Source organism: Talpa occidentalis, unplaced genomic scaffold (genome assembly GCF_014898055.3).
Source record: "Talpa occidentalis isolate TD23 unplaced genomic scaffold, MPIMG_talOcc4v2.1 talOcc4.8, whole genome shotgun sequence".
In the NCBI taxonomy this organism is placed as follows: Eukaryota; Metazoa; Chordata; class Mammalia; order Eulipotyphla; family Talpidae; genus Talpa; species Talpa occidentalis.
This window is the reverse complement of record NW_023605194.1, coordinates 7001969-7016006: the sequence shown is the minus strand read 5'-3', so window position 1 is coordinate 7016006 and position 14038 is coordinate 7001969. Positions and strand designations below refer to the sequence as shown.

General features: G+C 39.7%; 1 protein-coding gene across 2 annotated transcripts in view; it reads left to right on the top strand.

Moving 5' to 3' along the window:
- SEC23IP (SEC23 interacting protein) overlaps nucleotides 1–14038 on the top strand; it is a 37954-nt gene that overhangs the window by 6780 nt on the left and 17136 nt on the right. For both annotated transcript variants that reach the window (XM_037495756.2, XM_054689979.1), the window contains exons 3-10: nucleotides 1005–1227; nucleotides 2247–2440; nucleotides 5859–5948; nucleotides 7367–7487; nucleotides 8913–9002; nucleotides 9521–9662; nucleotides 13254–13462; nucleotides 13800–13918. In XM_037495756.2, the coding sequence (XP_037351653.1) occupies nucleotides 1005–1227; nucleotides 2247–2440; nucleotides 5859–5948; nucleotides 7367–7487; nucleotides 8913–9002; nucleotides 9521–9662; nucleotides 13254–13462; nucleotides 13800–13918 (1188 nt within the window). The remainder of the gene's footprint in view (nucleotides 1–1004; nucleotides 1228–2246; nucleotides 2441–5858; nucleotides 5949–7366; nucleotides 7488–8912; nucleotides 9003–9520; nucleotides 9663–13253; nucleotides 13463–13799; nucleotides 13919–14038) is intronic.

Genomic DNA, 14038 nt, shown 5'->3' with positions numbered 1-14038 from the left:
GGGATTTTCTTTTGCACAACCACTGCACAGTTCGCAATCTCAGTGAGTCGAACATTCATACAGCATTCCAAAATGACTTTTAATGTCAACTTTTAAAATAATTATATTCTAATTTTAAAGGTATATTCAGTGCAGACTAGCCGAATAAAAATTGTCCCTTGATAATTCATGTTTCCATTTTGTTAGATTCTTATGTTTTTTCTTAGATGTTTTTTATAGACGAAGATTCTATACAGTTTTTGTGAACTCATTTAAAATGTTAAGATTTTGGGCCTCCCCGGTGGTGCAGCGGTTGAGCGCTGGGTTGCGAAGCTGCCCGCAGCCTCTGCAGCACCGGTTCGATCCCCGGCCACCGGGTGAGGGTCCCACATGGCGTGCAGACCTCTCTTGCCTCCCGCTGCTCCCCTCAGCAGTGTATTTCGTCAGTCTGCCTGTTCTGTTCCCCGCTCTGGCTCTGGTGAATTCTCTTACCCTCCCGCGCTTCTGACTGTACCCAGTGCTTGTATAAAGAAAAAAAGAAAATTAAATTAAAATAAAATAAAATGTTAAGATTTTAAAGGTTTTTTAAAAAACATTTTTTAATGGCTCTAAGGAATTTATTTGAATAATCAGTCTTCTGTGAGATATTTAGATTGTGTCCAGTGATTTTCTATTATAAATAACATTGTGGGATACATCCTTGTAAGTCATTTTTTACCTGGTTTTATAATTATAATTATATCTTTAGGATGAATTCTTAGAAAGGAATGACTCACTCAAGAATAAGATAAAATAACTTAGGGAGCCATGTTGCTAGGTTGATTTCTGTAAAGGTTTTGGTTCACTTTGCCCTCAGTGAGAAAGTCCAGTTCACTTTGCAGCTTGTTTTGCTAGATTAAAAAAATTGCTTTGGGATCTAGTAGTCCAGAAAGATATGTGGGATGATTATTACTAGTATCAGTTTGAGTGTGAAGCATGTACACAATTGTTCCTCTGAACAACCATGATTTTTCTGTCCCCTGCAGATTCCTCCCTCGGTGCAGTCAGGGGTGGCCCCTGCAGCACAGCAGCAGGCACTTGCGAGGCCAGCCGGACCCTCTGTGCAAACGCCGCCTCCTTTTCTACTTCAAAATCATTATGAACCTGTGCAGCCTCACTGGTTTTACTGCAAGGAGGTAGAATACAAACAACTATGGATGCCTTTCAGTGTGTTTGACTCTTTAAATCTTGAAGAAATCTATAATTCAGGTAAGCACTGATCATGTATCATTTGTAATTTGATTTTAGGAAGAGAAAAAATAAGACTATTTATCGCCTACTTTTTGTGAATATCAAATTAACCTTGTAGACCCCTTCAGACTCTGTACCTTAAGGTGGTGGTATTAATGTAAATTCGGAGTTACTTGAACAAGGTATTTGAAGACGTGCTTTGTTATTAGAGAAATAATTTGTCTAAAGCTGTTTCAAATCAGAGAAATTATAAAGTGTTTTTAAATGAAACTCTTGTTTGTGAAGGTGATTTGAAAGTGTTCCATGCTCAGGTGAGTTTTGGCAGTGCTGGAACAACATCCATCTCTTGAGAGAGACTAGTGCACAGAAATATATTAAAACGCAGCAATCTTACAGAAATATTTCTATCCTAATGCTATTTCATATTGGGTCTTAAAAACATGTCATGGAGTATTGCCACTTTGATTACAAGAAAATATCCGCCAGTTATTTGAATTATTTTATGATCACTTCTGTTTTTAAACAAAAAAATGAGCTTTACATTTGCAGCAACGTGGATGGAACTAGAAGGAATGATGCTCAGTGAAATAAGCCAGAAGGAAAAAGGAAAATATCAGATGGTTTCACTTATAGCAGGAATATAGAGGGACCCAATAAGACATCAGTGTAAAAAAAAAAAAAAATAACAGTACAAAACATAACAAAGCAAAACCAGACAATTATAAATCAGAGACATCCTGCAGGGGAGGAGGAGGGAGAGGGATCCGAGGGAGGCAGGGAGGGAGGAGCACAGGGGACTGAGGTGATGGTGCACGGGTGCACTGGTGAAGGAAACTCCATGGGCACTACACCTGAGGGGGTGGTGGGAAGCAAATATTGTTTAAAAATGAACAGTGATGTAAAAAATAAAAAAATTAATATAAAAAAATGAGCTTAGTTCTTTGTCTTTAAGGATTTACTAGTCACTATGTTCATTATTTATTACTTTTAAATATACCTGGTAACTGTTGGGTTACAATGTGGACTTTGTACTCCAGTCCAGCCAGACCCTGAGAGTGTGGTTCTGGGCACGGATGGGGGACGCTATGACGTTTATCTCTATGACCGAATGAGGAAGGCTGTGTACTGGGAAGAGGAGCCCACTGAAGTGAGACGCTGTACCTGGTTTTATAAAGGGGACACAGATAGCAGATTCGTTCCCTATACAGAGGAGTTCAGTGAAAAACTAGAGGTATGTGGGCTTTATTCCTTTCGCTTTTCTTTAAAAAGCATGGGACATACATACATTGGAGCCTCTGCACAGTGTTCACGATGGGGCAGACTTTATTTAGGGGAGCCTGTCCTTATCCTGCTCACAAGGAAGATTGCTTCCTAAGTGGTGTCATCACTTTATGAGGTGCTGATTGTGGCCTCAGTGTCTATAGATTGTTTTTCAGGGACGTATCACAAATCTAATAATGTACTTGTATCAAACCTTTAGAAGAACTTAGGCTGTTGGGATCTGTTGCTGACTACACATGTAAGCATAGAAAAGAGATGAGTAGGGCAAGATACGGGAAAAAGATGTGGCGTTCTGTGCCCTCTTGCGGGAGGCCGTTCTCCATATTTTCACCAAGCTGAACCTCCTTCTTGGGATTTTTTTTTTTTAAGATTTATTTTATTTATGCATACAAGAGCTGGGGTATAGGTGGGGTGAGAGGATTCACCAGAGACAGAGTGGGGAGCAGAACGGGCAGATCTACTGAAATACACTGCTGAGGGGAGCAGCAGGCGAGACAGGAGAGGTCTGCTACGCCATGTGGGTTAGCTCCCTGGCTGGGGGTTGAACTCGTGCTGCAGTGGTTGCCAGTTGCTTCATAGTGCTGAGACTTAACCCTTTGTGCCAGCAGGGAGGCTCCTCCTTCCTCGTGGGATTTTGTGGAGACTTTATTACATAGGCCTGAGTGATTAAATCACTGATCAGTGGCAACTGAACTCCATCCTCGCCCTTTCTCCTAAGAAATCTAGGAGTGGAAATGAAAGTTCTACCCTCTGATCATTTTGGTTCTCTGGTAACCAGCCCCCATTCTCCAAGTGTTTTCCAAAAGTTGTCTTCCCAAGTAGAGCAAAAGACACCTTTATCATTCTGGAACACTTGGGAAATTTCAAGGCTTTTGGGGGAACTGTGAGATAGGAACTGTAGGTGAGACTCACATATGTATGAGGAATATATTTGGTCACCTGAATAACCAAATATGTGTATTTCCTATAAATTACATCACTGTATACCAATGTAAGAATTTAGCAAGTCTTTGGATATAAAATGAGCATATACCAATTTATAGAATTCCTATGTGGTAGAAATAGCTAACTAGAAACCATAATAAAGACGATACTGGGCCTCCACTGGTGGCTCAGGTGGTTGAGCGCAGCGCTGTGAAGCTGTCCGCAGCCTCTGCAGTGCCCATTCAATCCTCGCCGGCCTCGGAACAACCCACATGGCGAGGAGACCTTTCCTGTCTCACCTGCTGCTCCCCTCAGCAGTGTATTTCGTCAGTCTGCCTGTTCTGTTGCCCCGCTCTGTCTCTGGTGAATCCTCTCACCCTCCCGCGCCTCTGGCCTGTACCCCCGTTCTTGTATAAATAAATTAAAAAAAAAAAAGTTACTATTTATAACACTTAGGAAACTGTATACTAAGTAGGAAAAAGTTCCAAAAATACACATATACTTTATGGAAAAAAACTTCAGAATAGAATTGAAAGACATAAATGATGACTTGGGGTCCTCACTGGAGTGCTTACAACTAACTTCAGGACACCACTCAAAAGCAGACATATGGTGAGAAACAACAACAGGATTTATTTATACAGGGAGAGAGCAAGAGAGGCTGCCACTGACTGGATGCAGTCTCTCCTGTCCCAGATAGTGTCTGCTGAGCAGAGACCAAGGCCCAAGCCAAAGCCACATGTAGGGCCTCCCTGATGGCCTAGGTGTTAATGTCTAAGCGCTATGACTGCTGTGACCTGAGTTCCATTCCCAGCCAGGGAGCTAACCCACATAGGGTTAGCTGTCTCGCCTGCTGCTCCCCTCAGGTGTATTTCAGTAGATCTGCCTGTTCTGTTCCCTGCTCTGGCTCTGATGAATCCTCTCACCCCCTCCGCCCCCTCCCCCCCCCCGCACCTCTGGCCTACGCCCTAGATCTTCTATGAAAAATTAAAACAAGAAACAAAGCCACATGTGGCAAGCTTGCAGCTTCTCCACAGACACCCTTCTTCACCAGCAGTTTAACTACCAGACGTCTCAGCTCTGTTACTTTTTCCCCACTACCCTCTTTGAGGGTAGGATTTAGAAAGCTCTACTTTCTATCATCCAGTGACTGAGTGCCACCCACTGGCTCAGAGGTTGCTCCTGTGTTCTTACAACATCAAGGTTTTTTAGGTAAAATCTGCAAACTGCTTCTAAATTTTTATGGAAGGTGAAAATGTAAGAATAACCAAGACTGATTTGAAGAAGAATATATGGAAACTGATGCTGCCAGATAGGATTTATTGTTATAATAATAATATATAATTAAATTGAGAGGGAGTATGAAGTGAAAATAATGAACTTTCCTTTTTTTAAATATATATTTTTAAAATTACAGTATGTTTAAAAAGAAAAAATACAAAATAAGAGGGTTGAATGGATAGGGATTGATGATGAGATACTGGGACTGACAAAAAGATTTACATTTTGGCACGATTATCCAGTAACCACTGTTAGTAATGACCCAAAAAAACCAAAACAAAGCAACAAATCTTGGACAGTGTATGTGTCTTACTTAGCTTATCTTTCTCCAAGAGACCTGCAGGGTTTTGCCTTATAGAAAGCAGAATACTATACCTGGTGGAAGAATAAGAAAGTGCTTGAGCAGCCAGGTCTTTGGAGTCAGAAAGTTGCAGCTGATGTTGACCTGCAGTTCTGCCTTTGCTACTTAGCAGTGTGTAACCTTGTACATTTGTGAACTTAAAATGTCTGCTAGGGTTTGAATTATGACCCCACTACCAAGCCCCCCCCCCCAAAGATTTGTTGAAATTCTAACGTCAAAGTCAGAATGTGACCTTATTTGAAAATAGGGTTGTTATATATGTAATAGTCAACAGGACTGTTATATGGAGTGGGGTGGGTCCCTACTCCACTTTGACTGGTTTTCTTATAAGACACACACCATGGACACACACCATGTGAAACGAGAGGATTAGAGGATGCATCTATAAGCCAAGGAACACTGAAGATTGCCAGCAAACCAGCAGCAGCTGCGAAGGGGAGGAAGGCGTTCCCTGTCAGTTTCAGAGGAAGTAGGGCCGTGCCGTCACCTTGATTCCAGACTTCTAACCTCCAGCACTGTAAAACTATACATTTCTGTTGTTTGAAGCCCCTCAGATGTAGTACTTTGTTGTGGCAACCCTAGGAAACTATTAAATTGTCAGAATCTTGTTTAACATGATTTGGGAGTGATTGAGAGTAATTAATAAGGGAACATATGTAAAGTGATAAGTATGGTAACCAGTTAGTATGACAGAGTTGCTATTATTTTTATTACCTTCTTGGTGATATTTTTATTATTTTTTCTTCCATACATTCTCTCAATTTGTCAGAGTGGATTATATATGTTGTTTTTATTATTGTAGGCAGAATATAAAAAAGCTGTAACCACAAATCAGTGGCACCGCAGGTTAGAGTTCCCAAGTGGAGAGACAATTGTTATGCACAACCCAAAGGTAATGATATTGTTTAAGATATTAAAGTGTTTACTTAAATTATTATTTTGCTAAATGTGTTTAGTATTTTATTAGTGTCTGCAGTAGAAATGTATTTACATCAAGTGCATTCCTTTTCAATTTACTAAAGTTCATGATGATTGTAGAAATAAAAATGAAATTTACATTTTTATTTGCTTTACAAAGTTTCTGTTTATGGCAACGTGTTAGCTGACATTTCGTCTGCTTGGTAATTTTATATACTTGATTAGGGGCTGGCATACTTCTTTTATCTTTTAATAAAGGGCCAGAGAGTAAATATTTAAGGCCCCATAGGCTATATTGTCTCTATTGGAGCTTCCAGCTCAGCCACTGTAGCCTGAAACACTTGCAACAATATGTAAACTGACAGGTATGTTTTCAGTGCAGCTTTATTTAAAAAAGCTGGTGGTGGGCCAGGTTTGGCCTGCAAACCGTAGTTTGCCTATCCTGCCCTTGATGATAGTTCATTTCCTCTTTAAAGGAAAAATATGTTCTTCCTCTTTTTATCTGTATTGTCTCCACAAACATTTTTTGTTTTTCTTTTAAGATACCGATTCGTGGTGGTCAGATTCTTTCATTTACCATCTTTAATTTCCCTGAGCTCCAGGTTCCTCACCTGCAATAAGGTTTACCTCTTGGGGTCATATAATTTTCTCAGAACATAGGCTATTTATAGGGTGTTTTTTTTGTACTTTTCTACAATAAAAAATCAAACCACCTCTATTGGTATTGAAATAAATAAAAATAAAAACATCACAGCAAAATTTAAATGTTGTAAGAAGATATCAAATGCAAATCTTCTGCATTCCCCACCTCCCCCTCTGCATGGTAGCCACTCTTAACTTTTTTGTTTTTGTTTTATTAATGCAAACATAATCTTGCATACTTAAAAAATTTTTTCCATGTGACACAGGCTGAGGTTAATGCAGTTGATGTAGCAGAATGTATGTCTTCCTAAACAGTGTTGGATAAATCAGTTTTTGTCATTGAAATTGAATTTATAAGTTAACCAAGAATCTTAGTGCTTAAAGAATTTTACTTACATGTATTTATAAGGCAAAAACTCCTCTGTTGCTGATAACGTTCCCTTGATTTCTTATTTGTAAACTAGGATTTTTATGTTGTATTTTCAAATCAAGGTATACTCTTCAGATTTAGTTGTTTTATTTTTTCAACATCTGCTTTGGAAATAATGGTAATTGATTTGTTCAGTGTTAAGGGTTAATGAGCACTACCATATCTGTTATACAGTTGGTTTCGGGGAAACAGTACTAGTGCTTGACTTAAATACTATCCAGGGTATGAAATAGCTATTTGTTGAAATATATTACTTAAGCCTGTAGTGCAAATGAATTTGGTTGTGAGTTCTGTAATAATCCTTCTGTTGTATCTTGAAGGTTATTGTTCAGTTCCAGCCTTCATCAATGCCAGATGAGTGGGGGACCACACAGGATGGACAGACAAGGCCCAGGGTTGTAAAGCGCGGAATTGATGACAACCTTGATGAGATTCCTGCTGGTATGTAAAGTAGTGCATTTAAGACCAACGTCATTTTTAGGCTTCCCCATTTTAGCATCAGTTTTTAGAATGATTAAAGAAGAAACAATTTTTAGGATTCCCTGCCATAAAATAAATCAGCCAGTTTGGTATGTATCTTTCTTTAATTTTATTACTTTTATATCTTTTTTTAAATTTAGAATTTGTTGAAGATACATGAAACATGTAATACAGATTCCAAAATATGTATTGTTGTGAAAAAGCTCTTCGGCTGGTTGAAGCTGGACTTTTGGCAGTATTTTGGGCTTGCTTTGTCTTGGCCTCAACTAGGTCTTTTTTTTTTTTTTTCAAAGGTTTATTTTATTTATTTATGCATACAAGAACTGGGGTATAGGCCAGAGGTGTGGGGCGTGAGAGGATTCACCCGATACAGAGTGGGGAGCAGAACAGGCCAGATCTACTGAAATACACTGCTGTGGGGAGCAGCGGGCGAGACAGAGGTCTTCTGTGCCATGTGGATCAGCTCCCTAGCTGGCTATCAAACTTATGCTTTCGTGGCTGGGGATAGCTTGATAGTACTGAGACTTAACCCCTGTGCCACCAAGGAGGCCCTGGCCTCAAATAGTTTGTATTAATAAAGTGCAGGAATTAACAGACTTGTTCTATAAAGACTTACACGGTAAATATTTTAGGCTTTGCAGGTCATATACATTCTGTGGTATTTCTCAACTCTGCTGTTATAGTGTGAAAGCATTTATAGACAGTATGTAAGCACATGGCCATAACTGCCATTCTAATAAAACTTTATTTATAAAATCAGGCAGCGAGCAGGATTTGACCCATGGGCTATAGTTTGCCATCCCGCTGCTCCAGTGGGTATGCTTTGGTTTCTCCTGTCGTGCCATTTAAAGTTTGGATTTTATTTCGACAATTACAGACATCATGGTTGTTTCATTGTCTTATGAGATTACAAAGCAAATGCACTCATAATGAATCTGAATGAAATACTCAGAGTACGGTAGTAGGTTTAACTTGGAAATGTCCCTATATAGTAAGTGTGAATTTAACAAAGGGGAGGATTTTGGGAAAAGATTTAAAAGTTTTATATTGCAGTTTGTTTTTCCATGTGGGGCTTAGTATCTGAGGAGTTCGAAGAAATCATAAGGTTATGGAGTCTTTATAGGGACAGAACTTCTGGCACCGTATGCTGGTAGCCTCTGGGATCAGAGATGGTTTGCTTCCTTCACTTCTTGGTCAAATTTATTGTCATTTGCCAAGACAGACTTGGGACTTTGTTCTTATAATTTGTTAGAGGTGAGTGGGGTTTATTAGTTTGGCAGGTTTGCAGTGACAGGAAGGCGATCTAGACTATTGCTGTTCTGTTAAGAAAACCCAAACAAATCTAGGTGGGGTGTGTGTGTGTGTGTGTGTTTGTTTCTTTTCTAGGAGAAATGCCGCAGGTTGACCATTTGGTGTTCATGGTGCATGGCATTGGACCCGTGTGTGACTTGCGCTTTAGAAGTATTATTGAATGTGGTAAGCGTTACTTAATTTCATGGAATGATTTGAGAGCCAATAGGAAAGCTTTTAAATGTTAATTTTTAACATACCTTTCAGCTATATTCTATTGGCTGAGTGACTGTGAGAGGAGATTTTAGAGTTGCCGGGGAATAATTTGTGTGTGATATGCTTTTAAGGCATGTGTAGCTCTGGGCACACGCACACACGCTCTTAGGTGAGGAATGAGATGGTTGGGTTCTGGAGCAGGGTTCCCTCGGCAGGAAGCTTGATTCCAGGGTCTGGGCCATGCTGCATTTTGGGAGGGTGGTTAAACTAATGTTTTCCATTCATTTATACTTTCCTCTGAAACAAATGAAAAGTTAGCAAGCAATTCCTTAAAGCCTGGGTTTTTTTGACTAATTTTGTGAACCTTTTTTTCCTCTCTCCTTGAAAAGTTTGTGTTACAAAAAATAGTGGCATATTTGAGGCATTTGATAATTAACAGACTAGGGAAATTTAATCAGTTTCATTTATCCCCCTGTTTTCTTTTTAAGTGGATGATTTTAGGGTGGTTTCTCTCAAATTGCTTCAGACACATTTCAAGAAATCTTTAGATGACCAGAAAATAAGCAGAGTGGAGTTCCTTCCGGTTCACTGGCATAGTTCCTTGGGTGGGGATGCCACAGGGGTTGACAGGTATGTGGATAACTTGTTTTTCAGATAATTCAAACTTAGATGAAAATTAAAATCATAATATGAAATAGTTTAGTACAACTTCAACAAATACGTTAATTAAATATTTGCTCTAACATAACGGCTGTTGAGTTTATATGTTACTTTAATCTCTGTGGGGCATCAGTGTGTGTATATGTGTTGTGTGTTTGTTCCCATTGTAAATGTTTAAAAGACTCTTAAGAATTGTAAGCTGGTTATAAAGTACTATTGTAATTTATGTGGTTTAGGGAGGGTGGCTGTGCCGTATGTTGTAGAATATTCAGCGGCATCTCTGGCCTCTGTCCACTAGGTAACAGTGACATCCGCCCCCTGTACTCCAAAAATGTCTCTAGTGGTTGCCATATGTTCCCTGGAGAGTAAAATTGCTGTGCTTGAGAACTGTGACCTGGTATTTCAGTGGAGACTCTTGGCAGGGAAGTTCTTTGTTCTGCAGACTTTGCCTGTGGTGTAGGCAATCTGGAATTCTTGATCCAAACGCCAGCAGCACTCACCAGGTCCTGTGACAACTGAAAATGCCCCCACTCAATTTTGAATGGTCCCATTTGAGAACCACAGATGTGGGTAATATTTTTGGTGGGACACAGGGCTGATGACATACTTGGATTTTAGTGAATGTTAACTGTTTCAGGGCATATAGTTTCATAAAACTTTTCACTCAAACATTCTCTCTATGGCATTCTCTCTATGGCAGGGCCCATTGTAAAGGTGTTTTCTTTTTCTGTGGATGTTCATGAACTTTCACTATGGCCATTCTGAAATCAAGAAAGATTTTTATTCCTTGAAGTTCCTTCTTTACCTTTCGCTACATCCTCTGTTATTTTTCTATGCAAAATTTTTGTCAGGTATCCTGATTCCCAATCAACTGAAAGAAAAATGGAATTTATTAAAAAAATAGAGTTAAAATTTTTGCTTATGCCTTATTTTATGCTAACTTTTTTAAAAGTTATTTATTTTTAAGATTTTAAAAAATATTTTATATAATTCTTATATCATTTTTCATTTTTTTTTTTTTTATAGAGGCATGCTTTATTTATTTGTTTGCTGGTTTGTTTGTTTTGTTTATACATGCACTGGGTACAGTCAGAAGCGCGGGAGGGCGAGAGAATTCACCAGAGCCAGAGCGGGGAGCAGAGCAGGCAGAAGGACCGAAGCACACTGCTGAGGGGAGCAGCGGGCGGCAGGAGAAATCTGCACGCCATGTGGGACCCTCCTCCGGTGGCCGGGGAGCAGCCGGGGATCGAACCGGCGCCGCAGAGGCCGCGGGCAGCTTCGCAACCCAGCGCTCAACCGCTGCGCCACCGGGGAGGCCCTCATTTTTCATTTTTGCACAGTGTTTGCATTTTCATTTTGGTTATATTCCCCATACCCCCATACAGTTCCCACTCCCCTTATTTTGGCCCTGATTCCTCCTCTTCTCCTGCACCCCCTAACCCCCATTACTGTGTCTCTGGTTTATAGTTGCTTGTTGATTTTGATTTTTTCTTCATTATAATTAGTCTTTTTCCTGGTCCCTTACTTAGGTTTTTTAAATTCCTGCTATGAGTGAGATCATCCGATATTTTTCTTGTTCATTCTGCTTATTTCTCTGATTGTGATCCCTTCCAGCGCCATCCATGCTGCTGTAAATTGCATGAGTTTATCTTTTTTGATTGCTGAGTAATATTCTATTGTGTATATGTACCACATCTTGATCCAGTCATCTATTTTTGGGCATTTGGGTTGTTTATAAACATAGGAGTACAGGTGCCCTTTTGAATTAATGTTTCTGTGTCCTTTGAGTAAATACCTAGGAGTGAAATTGCTGGATCATATGGAAGCTCTATCTTTAGTAGATTGAAGAATCTCCACACAGCTCTCCATAGTGGTTGGGCCAGTTTGCACTCCCACCAGTAGTGCAGGAGAGTTCCTTTTTCTTCACATCCTCACCAACATTTGCTGTTGCTAGTTTTTTTAATATGTGCCATTCTCACTGGTGTAAGATGGTATCTCATTGTAGTTTTTGATTTGCATTTCCCTGATTACAAGTGATGTTGAACATTTTTTTTTTTTAAAGATTTATTTATCTATTTATATAAGCACTGGGTACAGTCAGAGGCGCGGGAGGGTGAGAGAGTTCACCAGAGCCAGAGCGGAGAGTAGAACAGGCAGAGTGACGAAGTACACTGCTGAGGGGAGCACCGGGCGGCTGGAGAGGTCTACGCGCCATGTGGGACCCTTGCCTGGCGGTCGGGGATTGAACCGGCACTGCAGAGGCTGCGGGCAGCTTCACAACCTAGTGCTCAACTGCTGCTCCACTGGGGAGGCCCATGTTGAACATTTTTTCATTTGCCTGTTGGCCATTTGTATTTCCTCTTTGGAGAAGTTTCTTTTTAGCTCTTCTGCCCATTTTTTGACTGGATTATTTACTTTGTTGAGTCTGATCAGCTCTTTGTAGATTTTTGTGATCAACCCTTTATCATTAGTGTTGTGTGCAAAAATTTTCTCCCAGTCAGTGGGGTTTCTCTTTGTTTTGGTTACTGTCTCTTTTGCTGTACAGAAGCTCTTTAATCTAATGTAGTCCCAGCTGTTTATCTTTGCCTTCACTATCACTGCTTTGGGTTATGTGTCTATAAAGATGTCTTTGAGGTGCATGTCATGTAGTGTTTCGCCTATATTTCCTTCTATATATTTTATAGCCTCAGATCTTATGTCTAGTTCTTTAATCCATTTTGAGTTGGTTTTTGTGCATGGTGTGAGGTAGTGGTTAAGCTTCATTCTTTTGCATGTAGCAACCCAGTTTTCCCAGCATCATTTTTGAACAAACTTTCTTTGCTCCATTGCATAGTCTTTGCTCCTTTGTCAAAGATTAGTTGACTGTAAGTCTGTGGGTTTATTTCTGGATTTTCTATTCGGTTCCATTGGTCTGTATGTCTGTTCTTGTTTCAATACCATGCAGTTTTGATTTTTATGGCTTTGTAGTATAGCTTGAAATCTGGGAGTGTGATGCCTCCATTCCCTTCTTTTTTTTTTCAGGAGAGCTTTGGCTCTTCAGGGATTTTGGTGGCTCCATACGAATTTCATCAGTATTTGTTGAGATTTATTTATTTATGCACAGAAGAGCTGGGGTACAGGCTAGAGGTGTGAGGGGTGAGAGGATTCACCAGAGACAGAATGGGTAACAGAACAGACAGACTGACCGAAGTTCACTGCTGAGGGGAGCAGCAGGCGAGTCGGGAGAGGTCTGCTGTGCCATGTGGGTTGCTCCCTGGCCAGCCGGGGATCGAACTCGTGCTGCAAAGGCTGCAGACAGTTTCATAGGTTGCGTCTTAACCCCTTGCGCCACCAGGTAGGCCCCCTATTTTATGCTAACTCTTTAGAGAATTCTGAAATTCATAATAACAGTTGTAGGCACAAATAACTTTTTCCTGTATTTATATATTCTATAGAATCAACATGTAATTAGTCGGTGGGACTTTTCCTCTCAGTGTATTACCAGGATTTAAAATCTAAAGTTTAAAAATCCATTGATTTGAGATGACTACTAATTGAATTTATTTTTTGCTTTCTGAACAGGAATATTAAGAAAATCACTTTATCAAGTATTGGTCGTTTTCGTCACTTTACCAATGAAACCTTGCTAGATATTTTATTTTACAATAGCCCCACCTACTGTCAGAGGATTGTGGAAAAAGTGGGAATGGAGATAAACAGGCTGCACGCACTCTTTATGAGTCGGAACCCAAACTTCAAAGGCGGGGTCTCTGTGGCTGGTCACAGTTTAGGTAAAACACAATTTTTGTTGAGTTATTAAGCTTCAGTGGGTGACATTATTAATATGAAATTTATAGTTTTAAGTTTTAAGCATTATAATCGGTAGTAATGAACGAGTGCTTTGAGTTTAGATCAGTCCTTTGCTATCCACCTCTACTTGGACTTACTAGGATTGCTTTATATCACTGTTTTAATTTGTTCTGCTGTTTGGTAAAATAATAATATTGATTATAAGTTCTTGATTAACATCTAACTTTGGTATGACTCTTGCATAGGGACTTGGGGGAAAAAAAAGGATTATGTAAAAGTACCTAGTAGATTATAAAGCAAAATGCTTCTTTTTCTTAGGTTCCTTAATATTGTTTGACATCCTGTCTAATCAAAAAGATTTAAATCTATCAAAGTCCTCTGGACCTTTTGCTGTTGCCAATGGAGTTGTGAAGCAGCCACATTCCCAGGAAAAGCAGGTATGGCCCAATTAGCAGATTGGTATTTGGAGCCAAATGCTTTTTCAAAATTTGAACTATTTCCTGGGACGTTTTTGTATGTTGGAATACACTGAGGTTTACGAGCATAATGGAGTCCCT